Source organism: Macrosteles quadrilineatus, unplaced genomic scaffold (assembly GCF_028750875.1).
Source record: "Macrosteles quadrilineatus isolate MER2022 unplaced genomic scaffold, UCM_ALF_1.0 Scaffold_6__1_contigs__length_79288215, whole genome shotgun sequence".
NCBI lineage: Eukaryota > Metazoa > Arthropoda > Insecta > Hemiptera > Cicadellidae > Macrosteles > Macrosteles quadrilineatus.
This window is the reverse complement of record NW_026542599.1, coordinates 40,978,126-41,000,803: the sequence shown is the minus strand read 5'-3', so window position 1 is coordinate 41,000,803 and position 22,678 is coordinate 40,978,126. Positions and strand designations below refer to the sequence as shown.

The following is a 22,678-nucleotide window of genomic DNA, read 5'->3' as shown; positions in this document are numbered from 1 at the left end:
ATATCTCTACTGACTCAAATTGTCTCACTGAAAATAGTTTCAGGTCATGTAATTATTTTTTATCTGTTTGTATTACATGTAGATTGGTAGTGAAATTTATAAACTGCAGATTGTTTGTACAAAACATCAGGCTTCGTTATTCCACATTTATTTTTCAACGGAAGAAGATATTGAATTTATTACTTACCCTTTTATTAGGCTTTATTGCTGATTATATAGTTAGAGACTTCAACGACGGGTTTTAATGAATTATCTGATAAGTGATTTTGAATCAAGATTGTTGGGCTATTGTTCCAATAATTATTATCTTCTACCTATAACAATGTTTATAACATTTTAGTAGGTAATTATCAATTAATTGTATATAAATAAATTAATTGTTAGTATAGGTTTTAATATTGTCGGTGGTTTTCGATAAGTAAATACACTATTTGATTAAGATTATTTAAATACTTGTGTAATCATATCAAATATAAGATACATAAAATACCAATATATTTCAAGTGGCCGCTATAATAATTGCTAGACAAAGTATTAAAATTACAAAAAATTAATTTGAACGCTTTTCAAACAGGCTAAATTTGTGTATTTAAAATCCAAATAAATGAAGTCAGTAGTAGTTGTTAAAAATCTAACCAACCTTAAAATTACATGTCAATGAAGAAACGTCCTTCAAAAGATTTCTTTTTTTCCTTTATCGATAAACATAAGGGTTCATAGAGTTGCCGACAATATAAAAAAGAATTACCTGCCATTTCGTTTCATTGTTTCTTACACTCAAGTTTTTAAACTTATACAAAGTGAAACAACATTTTCCTTTATGAATCATGTTTATAAGTAAGAGTTTTGTTTGAAATTGTAAAAAAATATCATAAAATACTGTAAAATTAAAGGTTTGATTGGTCTTATGACCTTTCGAAAGCGTACAATTTTACTAGCTTTTTTAAACGATAAAAGTAGGACACATTTACTAATGCACATGTGTGCCCACTTTACAACACAGAATGATCTTCTTCAATATCTTAATGCGGTAAGGGGTTTCATTAATATAGGTTCTCAAACATTTTCAAACTTGTACAAATACAAATAAATAAAAATGTCCACAAATATAGAAAAAAATATTTGTAATTAATATTTTAATTTTTTTGTCTCATATAACCAAGTGACAGCTCATCACATACGTTCACTCTTCAACGTTTTAGTAAAACCGGTTTTAAAATAGAAAGACAAATTTACAAAATTTCCCCAAAAACGTTCACAAAGAGGACCACAACTGGTCTGGGGATCTGTGGCGTTACAACATCGTAATTATTTACCAGTTTGGGGCATTACCATAAGCGACATAACGCCGATGTCGCAACATCTCTCGTATCTGATGGCATTTAACGGCAGGCACTAATTTTACTGCACTCGTAGTAAAGCTGCAATTTTGCGAGTTTGTTGCGCGATTTTTCAAGGTGGGTCGTGGAGAATGATTGAGAGTGTTACACGAAAATGCAATTATAAGAGGCAAACAAGTGTAAAGGGCATTGATTCAGGAAAACGCGGATAACATTCATAACATATGTTGACGGTTACAAAAAGGAACATAGCACAAGTTATTTTAGTGTTTATGTCCAAGAGAAAGTGTAAGGCTACACAAAAGGTGTAAACAATGAAAGTATCCGCACAAGGTGAAGGCCCAACTTCATGTTGAGTAAATGTACATGATGTGCAGAAATGGGCACTTCAACCTGATCAAAACTAATTAATGATCATGATCTTACTAGAGCACAGTATCATTCACACAGTATAAGACCCAACCTCACTTTGACTGTACAGGCTGTGAAGAAAATTTAAGGCACGTTTAACATTTCAATGATAGTGTTAAATGATCATACACACTACAAGAAGACTGTAGAAGACAATACGATTATCCACTTGTAATAGGATTTAACATCGAAGAAATGCATGTACATTTTACATGCTATGCAGTGATATCAAAGTACGTCAACCTGATCAAAGTAATGTAATGATCGTGATCATGCAAGGGCTCATTATGATCATTCCTTCAAGATCAGATCCAACTTCACGATAGCCGCTCCTACAGAACAATGTGACCTTTCTACGGAGAGATTCTTAACCCATGAGAACAAATACTTTCTGTTCTCTTTATGATTAATAACCTTATGGTTTTACTGTCTTGATGACTTACATCAGGTTTGAGCCATGAACATGTGTACTGATTCAGTTAGCATGTGTTAGAAAATGATAAGCATAAGCATGATGGACATTCTACTAGCTTTAGACATATTCAGAAACAATTATTTTGATGATGTTTTCAGAAGTATTCTTAATTTAGATTTGCTATTATGATTTAAGTTGGTCAAGTTAGGTGAACGCAAACAGTTAACTCAGGAATCAGTATGTGAAGAGTTAGAAACAATGTTATACTGAAGCATAACAATGTGCATAGCATAGCACAAATTTAATTTATTGTGAGTACTTGGATGATGCAGGTTTACTGGATAGTGAGAGCATGCTCATACTAGTTATCAAAAGAAGTAATTTGTTCTGAAAGGAGGTGTTCCCCAATACTGAGGATATTCAATAAGCGTGTTAACAATTCTAAACACTATTCTAGAGAAAATGTTATATTTTAAAAGGAGTCTGAATAGCTGGACGCTATCAAATGCATCTAATATTACACAGACATTGGATTTGATTTAACTTTATTTATGCGAAGCCATTACACCAGGGGAAGCATATCAAGGCAAAGGTGGTAAATGATGAGTATTAAATTAATGAAACTACATCTTTGATGGTGAATAAGATCTGATGGCATATGACTAAAACTACATATCAAAAGTCAAGTGGCCAAGGACAGCTAAGCTTGGATTCAGCCGCAATTTCAAACTATCGGAGAACTACTGACTTTTCTTAGATATGACCCTCTGATCACTAGGCAAGTTCTATTACCACTCAGTTATCCAGCGATGCGACATATAGAGTCTAATTTATTTAACATCTAACTTTAGAATACCTATTACTGTATTTGTATGCTTTGACTTTTCACTTGTCAAGAATCGCAATCCAAGTCAGTAGAGGAGGTCGGGCATTGCTCCGATGTTTGCCTGGTGTTCATGTGGATGTATTCATGTGAGTTGGGCTATATTTAGGTTTTCAGATTGAGCTGTTTTTGAATTCACAGATGAAACGGTTACCTGGCTAAGGTACGTCGACCCGAAATTCATCTATTCAGATATATGGAAACGGAACCGTGTTAGACTTTTAGTAAAGAGTACGAGGTGTGGTCCTTTTCATGATAATCTTGAGTAGAATGAGTTCATTGGATTCGATTGATTTTAGCTAACACAATCGAATTGGTTAAAGCGGGAATGAAACTTTCCTACGTTAGGACTTCGTTTGCTTCGTTTTAGGGAATTGGAATTCTCTATAGTTCAACAGTGAGTTGCCAAAATAGCTTTTAACACTGCAAACATGGTCAAAAGTACCACCTAATAATTATTATAAAAATCCTCAACCAGTATTAACTTTACTAATCTGGCTTCTCTCCAATCTAAAGCCACGGCGGCCAACAACACATTACAGAGTACGAGGTGGCTTTCAAGATGAATTAGCCATTCTCAAGGGATTTATCATTGATCGATCCCAGATTAACTCCACTTCGAGTCCTAATGAGGAATACTCTCCTGAATCACATGTTGAACTCGGAGCATTACCAGCACTGATCCTGAATGACTTGTACTCCAGAGTCCTGTGGGAATAGCAGTGATCCCGTGGGAGGACAAGCTGTGTATTGTGCATGAGCCCCATTCATGGACCGGAAACATGCCACAATCGTCTGACACGCCCCTGAAATAAATGAGATAATTAAAAATATCAGGTGGGATCCAGAACACTAAGTTTTGCATTTCCAGTTTTAATACTAAAGAAACTATCAGGTTTTGCATTTTATCAATAATTAATATTTTTAGAGTGATGTGATGTTAAATTGATTCACTTAAGAGGTAGAGTTTGGTCTTTGAGTCCTCCATCCTTCTTACCCAGTAATCAAAGACTAAGGAATAGGAACCGATACATCCCTGGTGAGTTAATGTTTGTAGCTCTGAAAGAATTTTTTTTAATACATACATTCAAGGCATTGAATGTTTCTTTGGACGTCAAATGAGTCACAAAGGTTAAAAAGGGAGAAGAATTTCATGAACAGAAAGTCCCTCAATTTTAATCATACTTTTTCAACCATATACAATTTATTGTGACATGCATTTTTACAAAAATGGCAAAATTGAAAATGTTTAATGCGTGCTCCGTTACGCGTAAAATGTTCAATGAGGATATCACAAACAAATTAATACAATTATGAAGAAATCGAATTATTTCCATTCAAAACTTGAAGTTCCGCCAATCTTTGCATGAACACTTTCCTAAAACACTACAACCTCGGCAAGGAGCCCTCACAAACCAGCCATGTTACTCTCGTGATCAGACCGAAGACTTTTTCTCGACTCCAAGGGTGTCTTACAACCGGACAGACAACTTTCCCCACTCCTCGGTATAAAACGAGACTCTCGTCGATGGTGCAGAAAAGCGATCATAGCGTAGCTCTGCCTATGCGTGAAAACCTCTGTATGGAGCAGTTTTGAACAGTGACGGGGGATTTTTTTCATGATGGTTACTTTTGAAGGACGTCCATTAGCATTTTACATAAATCAAGAAACATCTTAGGAGAGCACTCATTGTGACAGAGAATCCCAAAATCCTTTTCACAGGATACGTTTAACCAAACATTTGAATCTAATGTTAACATTAACATTAGTAGGGTTTTGTGAGTCGGTGATAACATTCTTAATATGTTATGATTGAATATATTTTCCTGTTTCAGGCAACAATTCGTAACCAATTACTTGTACATTACTTGTGAATTTTACTTATTGTATTAATATATTATCATATTACTCGTTTTAATCAAACAATAGAGTTTTAAACTTACAGTGGTTCGAACGCTAGAGTAAAGAATCTATTCAGTCGCAGCGCATAGTCATTCTCCTTTTTAATTCCATTTGGAGTCAAAATCATTAAACATGCTGAATATGTCCTACATAATGATTAATAGTTGGGTGATATCCCAGTTTAACAGTTAGAATAAACGTATCTGCTTTAATTTAATGTATTTGATAATAAGTTATTTGTCATAACTAGCCAGTAACCTGTAATAGTATCTGTCAGTCTCAGCAGTGAACAAACCATATCCTCCGTTCCATATGTTGTGGATTAACTATACGATAGAGGGCTTTAAATAAAATGGATCATCTCAGATCTTTCCATAAAACTATATTTTCCCGAGATTATCTTGATAAATTGCCAAACGATCCTAAACAGACTTTCATCTGCAGGCCTATGATTTGCTAACACCATTATTTAATGAACGGTAGAGAGTTTCAATAAAATCGAGTCGTGAAATAGACCTAATTAAGAGTAGCTGAGCGCGGATCGGCTCGCCACTGGGATGGACCGGTTATGCTAAGCGCGGCCGGGCTCTATATATCTTGAATCCTCCTTTTTCCTGAAGCCCGATTTTATCGATGTCCGCCAACCGACCGCGGGAGATGCTTCGAGAACGCTCGACCGCGTCTGCTCCGTCCGCACAGTTCCTTGTCTCCTTTTTTAAAACTGTGGGAAAGATTTTAGGACGTTATGATTGGGGGAATGCTATCATGTTCTACAATTTTGTTCCAATATCGCTCTTAGATAGATGATAGTGTTAGAGGTTCCGCACTCTTTACCGTCTTCCGTCTTAGTGTTACTTTGTCTTTTAGGGACTAATAGGAGAGATTTAAGGACTGTTATTGAAAGAATAGGGAAACTTTATCGTTATTATTCTGAAATTTTGTTCTAATATCGTGTTAATTTTAATTTCAACCTTGTTTTTAATACTGTCCTTATCGCATTTTCTTGTCTCTTCTTTAACTGGTGGAGATAGTTTTAGATAAAAAGTATAAGCAAGCTATAATAATTGATTTGGGATCGTATACGTTTTAAAAGTAAGATTTTAAAAACTTCTAAAAATGAGTCTGTTTTTTAAAACAAAGAGTTATGTCAGCTTCTCCATGAAATAAGTCAAACGTTCCGTATATCAAATAAAATAAAATGCAAACAAAGTCACCAAACCTTTTTCGTTCCTAGATCTGTACACTCACAAATAAATTTAATTTGTACGGATATCTTTCTTGTTAATCATGATCTTAAAACGTTTTTGATTTCAATAAGTACGAGCAACTGAATAAAGGGCTATTACATTATCCTAAACCATTGCTGATTTTTAAACTGCCAACAACTGAATCAAATTCGGTTAGTGTAAAATTGGTCAATGAATAAGTCAATTTCATAAAGATTAGATTACACATCTCAAAATACTTGAATTATTAATTAGTAAACAACAGAAAAACTGATTACTATGCAAAACTCTTCAGAAATTGAATAAATTGCACTGATGACTGAACCACTAAACCAATTTCATCAGATGACCTGAAGATTCGCCAAAATAATCCAGTTTTCAGACATCTGTTCTCATTAAAAGTTATCCTTAGATGTGCCAATTTTAAAACTACGGACTAATAAACCAAATTCACACACATCTGAGATATAAACTCTTTGAATGCAGAATCATCTTCTATTGATATTTGGGCTATTCATAAGTGGTTGCGTCCCAATCCTTAGTGATATAATGAATCAGGAGAACTGATTAACTGGATCTATTCCAAGACTATGTAGAGCCACCAAGTTAATCACTATAGTTCGGCCGCTTAGAAAACGACCTACGCGCTAATGCTAAACCAATGCTGGAGGAGGTCGCTTTCTAAGCGGCCGAACTATAGTTCAAAATCGATTTCGGGTTGCATCCCAATGATACAATGAATCAGGCAGGAGAACTGATCAGGGCCTGATTAAGGGTGTAGTCGCCAGTAGGCTGGCGGTTTTTCGCGCCCCCCCCCCCCTCCTCACTACCACTGTCTCCTCTGAATTACAAAATTAAAAATGGCCAAAGTAATTATACTACTATTACTATTAATTTGATTTAAAAACAAAAGAAAACTGATCATAAATTAATGCATAGTTTGATTAGGAACTTTTAAAATAGTAACAAATCGGTTGTTCAAGGAATGTAAAAGGAGTACGGTATGTTTAATCTATGGTAAAACTTTTTGATTTAAAATAATGTATTTATTTTACATTTTACTAAACAAAACATATGATTGTATTAAATCAAAAGTAGACCTAACCTAAAATATAAAAAAACAAACAATTATATTCATAACCTACTTTATAAAATTAACTCTGTTAATCACCTAGGCCTAAAACAATTTTATTAGGGCCTTTAGATGGAATTACTTAGTTTACAGCATTTATCTACAAGAAAAAGTATTGTTAAATTTTTTTACAAGTCAATTATTACTATAAATAATGATTATAATGATTATGAAAATCTGTCACTATTCACGAATGTTCATCACCATGTGATTCAATACTTAAGCGAGCTAGGCAAATTTATTTAAAGGCGCCAGATGGCCGAACGCACCCTTCCCCGCCTCATTCCCTATATGCGTGAATCCTTTTTGGAATAAAACACTTTTTACGCCCCAGGTCCCATTTTTAAGTCTTAGCTGACTGGCGCCCCCCTAAAACACTTGGCTGATTGGCGCCCTAGGCTCCAGCCTAACTAGCCTAATAGGTAATCAGGCCCTGGAACTGATTCACTGAACCCTTTCCAAGACTAGGAAGATCCACCAAGTTAATAATTAGTTCAAAATCGATTTCGGGTTGCATCCCAATGATTCAATGAATCAGACAGGAGAATCGATTCACTGAACCCTTTCCAAGACTAGGTAGATTCACCAAGTTAATCATTAGTTCAAAATCGATTTCGGGTTGCATCCCAATGATACAATGAATCAGGCAGGAGAATTGATTCACTGAACCCTTTCCAAGACTAGGTAGATTCACCAAGTTAATCACTAGTTTAGGAGCGATTTCGCAGAAGCTGTCTCGCACTGTAGCTGTAATTATCAATGACGCAACGTCTGTTTGAGGCCGGTCAGAGTCATAGGTATTCCCGTGGCGTCACTCTCCGTTACTGTTGCCGCCCATGAGATCTGCAACTGAGGTTGCTGACCAATCCAAGGTACTCGCCCCTCCTAGAGTCTGGAGTGAACTGAGTGAAAGTCATCAGGGCTTTAGAAATGCGACTCTCGTAATACGTTAGAATTACTTTAGGCGTCTGCCGACACAACTTTTCAATAAGTTTCAACTTGATTGAAAGATCCAGGATATTTAAATTAGATAATTTTTAATCCATGAACGTATATTTTGACATAAAATATTGATGGAGGTAAATAAGATTATTTTGTAGTGTTACTGACTAAGACCGGCTGTTTCTGTGGTCTGTTCTTTACAGCATTCTAGTTCCTAGTTCCTAGATCCTAGTTCTTTTCAAAATCCTAGTGATTTGTTTAGTTGATCAAGAACAGCTGGGTGCTGTTTCAAACGATCAAAAGCTAATTTTTCTGAAGATCTCATCATTCATCTTCTGGTTGTTAGGTGAGCCACGTAACCTTAGCATGATGGGAGCGCCACTGAACACCAGGTAAAATACATGATATTACAATATTAGACACGAAAATGAATACTGGGGGATTGGTTTTGGATGCACTCTACAAAAGCAGTCTCAGGAAACTTATGTGGGTAGATGTGACGAAACGAGCCTAACTATTGGTGGTTGAAATGAGTGATGACATGCGATCAATCATGCATATGGTAAGGATGTCAGACTAAGGATCTTCTAGTTAGTTATTGTCCTTCATTCACTCACCTTTCAGAAATCAATGTACATCCTTTATTGGTAGGACTTTGCCTTTAAATAAGTAAAAAAAATTGAAAATGTTAATTTCAAAACGCTACCTAATCTATTCAACAATTGATTTATCAAGTAAATCATTGAAGTCTAAAATAATAACCACATAATGATTAGATATTCGTTTTATTATTCCTGATATATGAATCAAAATGTGTTTAAAAACTTGTTTTGCTTTGAGTAAACCTATTAATTTGTATGTAATTAAGAATAAATATATAGAGTGGAAAGGATATAATTCCATAGCTATAAGCTATATTTTTCCGAATCGTCGGGATTAATTTAGAAGTTTTAGAATTCAACGAAAGATAGATTGATATAAACATTTGGAAAGTTTATGCACATGAAGTGAATTTTCACATTTTACCCATAGCAAATGCCTCTGAATCAGCATTTTTCAACCCCAGATATGTACTATTAAACAAATTTTCACACACAAGTAAATTTTCACACGTCCAGATCAACTGGATGAATCCGTCCGAAGAAACGGCCCAAAACGAAGCGTTGGCGTCCGAAAAAAAGAGCAGGAGGTGGAGACGAAGCGGCAACGGCGGCTTTCGAAACGTATGAGCTTGCCTCTCGCCCACACGGCTGGAATGTACCGGGTGGCCTTGAACTCCCAGAGGGTCATCGAAAACAGCTCAGACAAAGCTGCTGGGCAACTCACGCACGCGCACGCACAGTTCTGCGAACCTTGGCACATCCGGTCCAGCGGCGATGACAAGAATCTGGAGATGTGGGGGGTCACAAGCAGGGCTAGGGTCACAAGTAACAATTTGAAATGGTTGAAAAGAATGGTGAGGACACTCTGGAGGGTGTACTGAAAGAAACTTGTAGTAGTTGTAATTATCTCCTAAAGCTGAGTAGCCGATTGGTTATAGTTTTCCTTGTAATCAGATGGTCACCAGTTCGATCCTTTTGAACTTTTGACGATTCCAAACTGGACCCAACCGTCCTTAATCATTTGCGCCTTCCAGCATCAGCGCTCTCAAACGTAATTAAAATATAACATGCGTCAAAAGTCTTCAGATTTTACAATGAATAACACGGTATATTTGAATTATTCAAAGTGGTTTTGGTCCCAAGGTATCACAACGTGTAAGCGACATGCATCGATCTCTATTGTTGTAATAATAGAGATCGATGGCGACATGTCGTCCTAGAGCGAAACAAATAATTTGATTTATTGGTCTATTAACAAAGCGTCTTAGTGAAACGTAAGCAATAGCTTTAAGATCTTTATTGGCTTTGTGCATTCTATTTTTTTATTGCCTTTCATCTCAGTCTTTAAATAATAACTAGTAAGCACAAAATACACTTATGACATTTAGTCTTAACACATTAAGATGTATATATATTAAACACATAAGACAATCCCATTTCTACAACCAATACATAACATTATTTTCTAAGCACCCACGATTCCACAAACTCTTTACAAAAAACCTAGCTAAGAAGTCTTCATTCCATATACGAGATTTGACTGTGACTGTAATCAAACTAATAATTATAGAAGGTTGGCAATGTACAATGTACAGTTCATTGATTTTTTTTTCAAGAAAAGACATAAAAAAATTACATCTTTCCATATTAAAGGCAATAAATAACTTTGGAATCCAGCAGTGTGGTGTGAAAGGATGAAACCATGCATTCTGACTGTGGACTTCACAAATTGTAGGACCCATTCCAATCTAAGCTTCGCTTCATAGTGGCTGCAGTATTAAGTATAAAACGTGTTACTGGGTTCTTCACAAAGAGACTACACGAACCCTCCCCTCGTTGTAAAAAGTATAGGTATATGAACACAGAATACCATTTGGTCTCAATAGTCTCAGCAGTATACTCCACGACGCAGAAGAGTTGTGGAGTAGCCTGTACTGGAGTTGGGTGCGCCAGTCGCCTGTACCAGAGGCTGACAGAGTCTACATAATTTGTGGGAGAGTGCAGTACATACACTGCATATCCTGGGGATATCCACCGATCCTGGCCTTGCTAGTGCGACGACCTGCAGCTTGATCATGCTTTGCAGAGTGTTCATGAACATGTTCAATGTATGCTGCATGTATCTATACACTGCATATCCTGGGGATATCCACCGATCCTGGCCTTGCTAGTGCGACGACCTGGCAGCTTGATCATGCAGAGTGTTCATGATCATGCTCAATGTATGCTGCATGTATCTATACACTGCATATCCTGGGGATATCCACCGATCCTGGCCTTGCTAGTGCGGCGACCTGCAGCTTGATCATGCTTAGCAGAGTGTTCATGAACATGTTCAATGTATGCTGCATGTATCTATACACTGCATATCCTGGGGATATCCACCGATCCTGGCCTTGCTAGTGCGACGACCTGCAGCTTGATCATGCAGAGTGTTCATGATCATGCTCAATGTATGCTGCATGTATCTATACACTGCATATCCTGGGGATATCCACCGATCCTGGCCTTGCTAGTGCGACGACCTGCAGCTTGATCATGCAGAGTGTTCATGATCATGCTCAATGTATGCTGCATGTATCTATACACTGCATATCCTGGGGATATCCACCGATCCTGGCCTTGCTAGTGCGACGACCTGCAGCTTGATCATGCTTTGCAGAGTGTTCATGATCATGCTCAATGTATGCTGCATGTATCTATACACTGCATATCCTGGGGATATCCACCGATCCTGGCCTTGCTAGTGCGACGACCTGCAGCTTGATCATGCTTTGCAGAGTATGCTGCACGGATTATCTTCAGTGTAGCTTGTATGGGCAACCGATTCGTTAGTTGCTCGGTCTCAAATCTGATAGCTGGCTTGATTCAAAGCGGGGTCGATTTTGGGACCAAATGTTTGTTAATTGGTTATCACTTAATGATGCTATCTAACAAAAGGTTGACGTTTGATAGTGACAAAACCAAGTGGTGGACTGTTCCCTTATAAAATCACACATAATGCCATAAAAAGACTCATAATGAACACCTTAAAAAGGTCAATAGAGCTTGCAGCATGATCGTTAAAATTTGTACCTGGCGATTTTTGATACATTAATCAGGATATTTTGAAAACTCATGTTCATGCTCATGCATATTTTTAGTTCTTCATATACACGTCTTTATCTAATTTATACCCTTTTTGGTTATTTTATGAATCTTAAAAATTATTTATGTCAATGCAAAATATTCACTATTTATCGTCTTCCGGCAACACCGGCAATACATTATTTGTAGCCAAATGTTCGTTTTATTTTCTGTTTAGATAGTTCATGTCTTGAGCTTTACAAAATGCGTGAACTGCAAAGTCTTTGGAATGCAGATCTATAACACGTGAACATTCTAAGTAATATGGTCAACTTCTGGTTGTATTGTCGAATGATCCTATTATTGCGTCACACCATCATTGTTTTCAAAACTATTTAGAAATAATGACATTTTTGTTTAAATTCTAATAAAAATAAACGGTATCAGCATTCTGACACATACTTTCTCCCATAAGTTTGTCAACAACCTTTATCATGTGTAAGCGGTGAAAGTAAATATACGGAAATGTAATTCGTACGATTTTGTTCAGAATTCAAAGGACTACATAAAAATTTTTTTCAAAATCGTTCGGGCCATTTTTGTGAAAATCTGATTTTTCCGTTATTTTATGGGGTTTTTATGGGGAAATAACATAATTGTGAACCATAATTTTTACAGAAATGGGATTTGTACCATTTTGTTCAGAATATTAAGGACTATAACATACAAATTTTTTATCAAAATCGTTCGGGCCGTTTTTGGGAAAATCCTATTTTTCTGTTATTTTATGGGGTTTTATGGGAAAATTCCCATTAAAAATAAAAATTTTTTAAAAATGAAAAAACTATCAAAACTTTAAGGACCATAACATACTATGTTAAAATAAAACCGGATTTTTTTCTAAAATCCTATTTTTCGTTATTTTATTGGGTTTTATGGGAAAATAACATAATTTACCATAACTTTTGAACCGTAATTTTTACAGAAATGGGATTTGTACCATTTTGTTCAGAATTTAAAGGGCTACAACATACTAAATTTTTATCAAAATCGTTCGGGCCATTTTCGAGAAAATCCGATTTTTCAGGTTTTTTATGGGTTTTTATGGGAAAATCCCCATTAAAAATCAAAATTTAAAAAAAATGAAAAAAACGCCTGGAGATACCATGGATTAGAACCTACATACCAAATTTCATCGAAATCGGACCACAGGTGTAGTCCCTAGCTCTGTACACATCCAGACACACAGACACACACAGACACACACACACACACACACACACACACACAGACATCACTTCGAAAACCACTTTTTTGGGTCCAGGGGGACCCAAAACGAATATATCCACTCAAAACTCAAACTCGAAAATTTTGACGAAAACAATACTTTCTCCATATACTATGGTATAGGGGGAGAAAGTAATAAATAATACAAAAATAAAATAAAAATAAATAATATAAAATAAATGAAATAAAATAATATAAAATAAAATAATCCTCATTACTTCGTGGATTATGTTTTGTTAGAAGAGAGCTAAGTAAAATACAGTAATCAGTATTTGATCTGAACTATTTTCACCTAGTCTGTAATCTTCAGTGTAATCTTTACTCAATAAGTAACAACTGACGTTTTTCTCTTTGTACTGTGTTTTGTAATTTGCTAGTAGACTGTTGGATGGCTTGTTATAAATACATGTTACAAGTCTTTTGTTTACTTTTTCCTTGTTATTTGGTTCAACCAACATGGTTACTTGGCAACCCATAAGACCAATGTTAAACATCTTTAAATTTCAATTTATTTTCTTTACGTAATTAGATTTTTGTTGCCAGTTTTAACTGCAGTAAAAGTGCTTAGGCCAGAAATACATTATTTACAAAATTTGAAGGAAATCATCGAACCCGATTACGAGATCTTTGTGCAAGCATACATACAAGCAAACGCTGCTCATAGGATAGAGGATAATCAAATTGATCAAAATATTAGCTTATACAGCTGCGATGATTTTAGAGTACTAAAATATATTTGACGAAAACAACATACAACGCACTGAACCATTAACACATCTCATTACAGTTATTTACAACCTATTACTAAATTAATCATTTTTTATAGTTACGGATTTTAATCACTCCGCAAATTAACTGACCAACAGAGCCGCCAAGCTTGATTGCAGTTTTGCCAGATAAGGCAAGTCATCAAGCAGAGTACTATGGCATTAAAAATTAACTACCCGCATGAGGATGTGCGTGCTAAAGCGGACAAGTAATGGTGGACATTGGCCTGTGCGTGGCATTGCTCCTACAAGCCCAGCTCTAAAAAGAATGCGCCTGAAGCACAGAAAACATACTACTCTCTGTGCTCTAAGGCACATCTCCCATACAGAAGCACCGGTCAGGTACTATTACAAAACGAAAGTACCGGTCAGACACTTATTTCTAAACGGAAGTACCGGTCAGACACTTATTTCTAAACGGAAGTACCGGTCAGACACTTATTTCTAAACGGAAGTACCGGTCAGACACTTATTCCGAAACAGTACCGGTCAGACACTTATTCCGAAATGACCAGCCAGGTACTGTTCCGAAAGCACCGTTAAGGTATTATTCCCAAACGGATGTACCAGTCATACACTTATTCCGAAATGCAAGCACAGGTCAGGTACTGTTCCTAAAAAGAAGCACCGTTCAGGCATTATTCCCAAACAGAAGCACCGGATAGGTACTGTTGCGAAAAAGAAGCACCGCTCAGGTATTATTCCCAAACGGAAGTACCGGTCAGACACTTATTCTCAAACGGAAGCACCGGATAGGTACTGTACCGAAAAAGGAGCACCGTTCAGGTATTATTCCCAAACAAATAGTCCCGAAATGGTTCTTTTTCGGTACAGTACCTATCCGGTGCTTCCGTTTGAGAATAAGTGTCTGAACAAAATGTCCCGAAAATATTTTTCGGAACAGTGTCTTTTGGGTCTCCGAAAGTGGCCAGAGCGAGGTTTGCAGTTCTGTCCGCAAAACAATGGCTGGACACTTTATGGACCGGTTCGCAATCACGAACCATGGCGAAACGAAATTGGGAAAGTTAAAACATAATTTATAGCCTTGCGAAGCTGCTCCCTGGACCTTCCCCCACTTACATTGAGTGTGATACTCTTGGCCCGAATTAAACTGCGAGGTCTTTTGATCGGAACTCATTACTGGTTCATGACTGAGAAAAACAATTAATTTATGTTTTTGGGCTCTTGTTGTTAAACATTCAGTCTGTTTGTACTCATTCATAATCACTTCATCAGGAATTGTTGCTATTTGTGCGTATTTTTTGCTGATTATCAATACAGGGTAAACAAAGGATAACCTCTTAGTTATCACAATAATTTAAAATGTTAGTGGGGTTATGGTGTAAAATACGTATCTTATCATATTCCTGTAAAAAAATTGTTTTTAAATACAAACTCTTATTACCTTGCAAGTTAAACAAGTAAGTACTGTAAGAGATGTGGCACGTGTTATTATTTGAGATGGAGACGGAACCAAGGTGTTTATTACTTTTCAAGGAATTACTTATGATTAAAGAACCAAGGAAAGGGTCGATGGACATTTTTAGTCCATTTGCTCCAAAAGTAGTTGCCAGAAAACGTCTACTTTGGTATGATGAATATTAATCTTCTCCTATTTCGTTGTGTACCCGTTATTGTGTAAAACAGATCGGACTAAAGCCATAAAACACAATTCTTAATATTTCTCGAGCGTTAAATCTAATTTCTGAGAATGAGTTTCCAAGCTTACTTTGCATGTTTTTCATATTCAACCCCTTACCCAACCCCTATCCTGTACATTAAACCGCATCACTCAAGTATCTATGTTTGACATCATTGGTGACACATGTTCTAAGAGCCTTAAATTTTGTACTCAAATTTTGGAGAATGCTCTTTTGTAAATTTTCATACCCCTACTTGTAGCACATTTGACCCCACTCATTCACCATGTTCTACGCCATTGGCGACACATGTCCTGCAACCTCATAGACGACCATCAGAGCGTATCCAAGCTGCAGAGCACAGGTAGCCGTGGCCAGGTCTTGCGTAACACCAGTGGAACCGGTACCGCCGAAAAGCCCGCTTTCTAATTCACCACTTATAATACATTATTGGTAAGGTATTCTGACCAGTGCCAGTGTCCACTCGTTATGGCCACACGGGGACAAAGCGTTTCTTTATATGGTTTTTGCTGGGTCGGCATATCATTTTTGAAACACTGGATTGGAGCTGAGGCTATTTTTGTCGGATCACTTGGATTTCATACGGATTTGAGAGATTTGAATTAAATAATATGAATCGTCAATTTTTAAAATTCTAAATTCAGTTTTTAATGAGGGGTTTTCGAAAAGAGGGCCATATTCTTTTATAGTACACTGCGGTGGTTAGGTTGGGTAAGTTTAGGCTATGACAAGCAAGGAGGCATTAACAAATTTACCTTTTTTGAATCGCAAGGGTGTTTCTGGAAATAGAGGGCACTAGTATAATTGCTATCTTTGTAAATTTGTCTCTTTAACAATCTACAAAAGTGCACAACTTAATTTTTGTAAATATTACCATTGACTATTGGTTACTGATTGATTGTATTAATAGTCAATGATGTTACCCTGTTTGTATTTACTAACAACTAAATTAAACTAACGTAGCCTAGCCACAGTAGCACACAGCTATATTCTTCAAAAACTCAAGAATGAGTATTATTTTTTTTTCAGTCGAAGAAAAGAGTTTGCATATTTATTCTGTTTATTCCATTCTTATTTTGCACATTTGATTCTGCTTATAGTTAGGAAGAAGTAATTGTTGAAGCTTTGATTCTGTTGTTCATTGGTTGTAAATCCAAGCAATGGATCTTGAATGGATACACTCAACTATTTTGATAATAGGTTTAAAAATCTTCACTACACAAAATAGGCAATAGGAATAAGCCCGCATATTTCAACACTAATATGATTGCACACACAGTTTTAGAAAAAAATTCAGACACCATTAAAATTAAAAGACAGCAATCGGAGAATCAGAAGTACAGAACGTTCTAGCAGTCCTGACCGGTTTGCCTGTTACTCATGTAATGGCCAAACACGTTCGAACAGGCAGAGTGAAGAGGCAGACTTTCCATATAGTATGAAGTTTATATCAAGCAGCGGGAATGTTAATTCCAACAGTTGGCGGCCCTGCTCGATTCCCGCCATCCCGCCATTCGCAAGCTCCACTTTACATAATAATAACTCCAACACGGCTCAGGATTGTGTTTATCTTATTGCATCTAGAGTGGCATTTCTCCTGGTTGTAAGGTACTTTCCTCCTGCGAGCCTGCGTTTAGATAGGCAAATTGTACGCTTGGACTTGTTTAATTTCTCGCAGTTGAAGATTAGGAGTCGCGGGTTGATCTGAGTTGTTTGTAGACGCCATCTGGCAGTCGATGTCATTGCAAAAATTTTATTAAAAACTAAATATCATAATTTTTTAAATTTGGATTGTAACATGCTTTTATAAATAGTTTGGTGTGTAAACAAATCGGTTACAAAATAGTTCAGGTTAAATTTTATCGGTAGTTTTTCAAAGTAAAAACAGATGAAGGACAAGATTTTAGTAAGCGGAGACCTGTATTTTTGCAGGTTTTTCAAAGAACTATATCGCTGGGTGGATATAGCGCGCTTATAGCTTTTAGATGGACATAGTGCTCGCCTGTAATGTATAAAACTTGCTGCACTATAAAGTTTTAGCCGGTTAGATAAGGCCCCTTCCCCCTTAGTGGGTCTACATAGGCGTACTGGACTTTTTGATTCTTCTCTAAACTTCAGTGCCTTGTTTGTTTACCATCAGGTTGCATTATTGTGTATTATAATCGTTTCTGCATGCCACAATCTCTTCTCTCTTTCTACCTAAAAAGTTCTTCAGTAAGTACTAGCATTAATAGATCGATTACTGACCCTTCAGTGAAAACAGGAAACTATTCAATTTGTGACCACCTTCTCAATAAAAATATCTCATTTTTCCACTTAGTACAATACAAATCTAAAAACGGACTGACAGAGGGAAACTCGAAACTTGGGTCTTTTACAGTAATGCTACTCACATTGCTCCATAATTTACAAGGGGACCACCATCATGGAAATCCGAGTCGTCAGAATTGCGTTTCTGTGACAGGCAAATGCACTTTTCCTCCTAAGACCAGTCCCATTAACACGGAGGCTGTGACTGTACCAATGGATAATTGTAGACTTGATCGAGCGCCAGCAGAACCCCAGGGGGTACAGACTACAGACGTCGTCTATCGCAGCGTTTCTGACACGACCGATCACAGTCGGAGAGAGAAGAGAAACCCGGGTAGCAACGCAGAACGCAGTATGCCAACAAACCCAATTGCTGGGGAATTGATTGCGGACTTATAAAGTGCACTTGAATACTGATTGGCATTACGGAATTTATTATAGCACCTTTAACAAGTAACTTTGGGATATGACACTAGGCCATTCTAACTACAGATTGTCGATGCATAATCTCTAATCGTAGTGATAAAAGTAGATCACTGGTGGCAATGTGAGATTTTCTGATATTTCTTCATACCGGAGCACTACTGGTATAGTCTATGTTTTACTTTTCATATAACGTGCTGTGTTCTGATGACTGTCTATTATATGCAACCAACTAAAAGTTTCTAAACACAGAGGTTTGATTTTACAGTAGTTTACGTTACAAACTTAATCGAGGAACAAATGTCTTAGGGAATTGATCAAACACGTAAATTTACCAAGCTAATTGTAATGTTCTAAACCACGAGTTTGTCGGGATCATAGATTTAAACGTATACCGTATCAAACAAAACGTTATGTGATAAATCTTGAAAGTCTTACAGTTGATCCCTTTAATTAATTGGCGGAATAACCAGAGATTGATTGCTATTGCTACACAGAAAACTAGATTTGACTGAGAAGCTTAAATCATAAACACATTCACTACATTACATACCACTTATACCATATACGCATTTTAACCAATATACAACCGTAAACCAACATACCGAAAACACCTTTTTGAATCGCAACTAAATCTACATTAACCACTCATCTCACTCCACCATAAAACGTAACCACAAAACCATAGCCGCCCTGGCAACCACACAGCACATTTTGGGTGGTTTATGTTCGTCTAACAACCCAGTGGGACGGAACACCTGCAGAATTAGTTTTATGTTGAGCCGAAATCGTCTGGAACTTCGGAACCGCCCACTTCCCATGACGCAGCAAACCTACGTTCGTGTGAGTTTTAGCACAGCGTGAAACGAAAAAAAAACTCTAAATACGTTAATAATTTAAGTATACAGCCGTGGTCGTCTTTTAGTACATAGAGGTTAGAGGTAATTCAGGAAGGTAGGTAAGTAAGGGGATGAGCAGAAATTCTTATATTCGAATTACAAATACTGTACATGTATCTACTATGGCCAAGCAACTATAGTGATCAAATAACACGCTGTTTTATTTTGTCACAGCTTAATTGGTAACGGTTTGATTCTGGAATCACAACCAAGAGAAATAATCTATATCTAAAATTTTGAAAACTGACTCCGCTTTAACCGTAGACTGTTAATAAATGGAAGCACACTCTGGGGTTACAACAAATAGGAATACAGTATACAGTAAAATGTTTACTGCATTTACTAAAACCAGACAAGGGATTATTTCTTAGTTACCATTTTACTATAAGAAAATATATCAAATGGAATCAGACCGACGAGGATAAATGCATAACACTGACAAAATTATTAGGTATCAGCACATTTACCAAGGTTTTGGACCGTATGTATAGCCTGTATATTATTTTTAGAACCATCTCAGCAATAATCAATTAATAAAGGGTAGAAAGAGTGGGGAGGTAGATGCGGACTAGATGGACCGCATTCCTACAGTACAGTCCAGAACATAACGTAGGGTATAGACGGTAGATTCAGACACTGACTTGGTCCCTCTACAGTACTGCAATCGTTGACAGTACTTGAGTGCCTATAATATATAGGGTAGGATATTTTATACTACCTTAGCCACTCATGTTTGATGTTTGTAACAACTGTTACCACAGAGAACGATTGCTTACCCCACTTTTAATGACTGTACTCACAGAGATCGTTGTTTTTTTAGAACTCACATGTTTATGACTGAAGTAAACTACATTTTACAAGGCAGAGTGATATTTTTCTATTTGCTGTCAGACAAACCGACCATGGTGTGTTTTGGGGAAGCTTCGAATTTGACTGAACGTGTGTTCGCAATTTGAATTGTTAAAATCGTACATGAAAACGTGGTCTAGTGGTAAAACGTGGGAATTCGGTCCTTGATGTACCTAGTCCAAATCCTACCAATCACCAGTGGAAATTATCATCTAAGTAATAATGACACGACCCTCTAGGTCTGGCCTGATAATTAATCCGTTAAAAGGTTCCGGCTATAACCTAGCGTCAGCAAGGATGTGAAGATGAGACTTGGAAAAAACACGAGAGCTGACAACATTTCTGCAAATCTTGTCACATTAAATTACCTCGGAATCACTTTCACATTTCAGTTAAAGTGAATCAATGGTATCCACATAAATATACAAGCCACTGTGTTATTAAATGTAACTTACCTTTATTTATAATATACAGGATAAATTAGTTTTTATTTAAAGTGTCGGCGTTTTTCTCACCATCGTTATCAAGTTTTATCTTCTTGCCCTCAAATGCTGTCTCTGAATCATCGCTTCTATCTTCGTGATCTATTCTTCTTTTATTGCCACATATGTTTTTTGGTCCTTTTCTTGTGAACTGCACCTTCTTGACCAGAAACGAAATTATGGATGGAATTTGTTTTTTGACGACGCCGCCGACGCCATTGTCTCTGATATCAATTGCGGAATAATCAATAGCAACCCTTCTCCCTACATGGGTCAACAGTGTAAGCAAATCTTGTTCGGTTCCCTTGCGATCCAAATAGGCGCAGAGGGTTTGAATGTACCATGAACCTGCCGTGGGGCTACGCCAGGATACGTATCCAGGGATGGTGGAGAGAGCAAGAAGGAAGTCTGGAGAAGAGGGTAAAACATAACTTGGAATTAGAGTTGTCTGCTCCGATCCCTCGTCGGCGACTTTAACTCCACTCATTCTTCCATGACCTTGACAAGCTTGTATGACGAATATCTTCGGCTTGTTGGCTAAACTCGGTGCTCTCTCGGGGGTGAAATATGACCAGAGGTGGTTCACATCGAACACCACGTCTTTGGCTCGCACCTTGCCTTCTAAACCGTGACTCATGAAGACTAACAAGAAACAGTCACATTTCGAATGATCCATTTGGCTGATGCTGGACAGAGCTAAAGTTATTTCAGAGAACGTCAAGTCAATGAAGAACTGAAGATTGAACCCCAAATTTCCAAATGTCCGACGCAGACTTTCTATGTCTTTATCACTGCCTAATCGATGGTTGATTAAGCTGTTGTCAAAGGAAGCGTGGTTGAAAATGGCGGCTACTCCGCGACGTGGGTTGTCCATATTGTAATACTTGTTCTTGTTCTCCTCTTTACTTCTGGATGGAGCTTGTGGTTTTCTGGCCGAAATTTTGTTCCTCACAAATTCATCACTCATCATTACGGTTGTGTTTTTCGAAGGGACGACAATTTTGCTAACCTTTCCTTTAAATTTAGGGTGGTTTCTGTTGCTTGGTAACTTTTCGACATAGATTATACTTCAGCCTAACAATCACAGTTAAATCATCAACCAGACCTTTTGTTTACTCATCGAGTAAGTTAATTGCCGAGCGATACCAGATGGAGTACATATCCAGACGCTTCTTTGGCGTCGCGTCGTCGTCAGTGGACATGTAACTTGCTCAGACTGGTCAATAAACCACTTTAATGAGATGCGCAAATGTAGAAGTTGCCTGTCAGGCAAATAAATTAAGTTCCACAGTCGTATTATAATGTAGGTTAATTTCAAAACCAAAGAAATGTCAGGGATTATAAATTAGAGAGCGGTTCACAGACTGGTTTGTATCGTTAGTTTGCCCGTTTATGTAAAATTGCAAGATTAAAACACCTCGCAGTGTTCAGTTTATTGACAAGTTAATTGTTTAACCACAATGTCGTCTTGAGTAAAATAAAAATGTGAGTAGATTAAGAAGAAAAAGATACAAGTTTATTAAAAATATCGCAAACATTATATTGTACACAGCTACAAACTTTAAAATTTTCCTGAAATTATCTTTTTATGTAATAAGTAATGACGTAACTTAGATAAAGTTAGTCACCTAAGCTACTTTTAATTAAATGCAGGTTAGTTACATCTTTGTTTTAATGACGATAGTTTTTTAAAGGTGCTCAGTTAAAAATCTTTAATTTGTATATGAAAATTTGTAGTATTTACTACAACAATCGTGAAGAGCTAAATAAATTAATAATTATTATGTATAAAGTGTACCGGTAGATGCACAATTGGAGGTTTCGGAGAGAGAAAAAGACTGGATATCTTAAATTCTAGAGTTATTCTTTTCGAGAAAAGTAAAACTGTTGTGCTGTAGTTAGCTTGTTTATGAATATATTATTGGGATCAAATTTGGTAAATTTATTTTTATTTTATACTATACTATTGACATTTTATAAGAAACCCACATTTTCTCTTTTGAAGCAGCAAACGTTCAATCTAAGTGTTATTTATAGAGAATAAATCTAACATGTTAAGGAAATATTTTACTATAAATTT

The 22,678-nt window shown here is 36.7% G+C and overlaps 1 protein-coding gene across 1 annotated transcript; it reads right to left on the bottom strand.

The window, feature by feature from the left end:
- Positions 1–20,596: 20,596 nt before the first annotated feature.
- LOC128997483 (caspase-1-like) lies at positions 20,597–21,568 on the bottom strand. Its single transcript, XM_054423122.1, has one exon. It carries the CDS (start codon positions 21,566–21,568, stop codon positions 20,597–20,599), a length of 972 nt encoding a protein of 323 aa, XP_054279097.1.
- Positions 21,569–22,678: the final 1,110 nt, after the last annotated feature.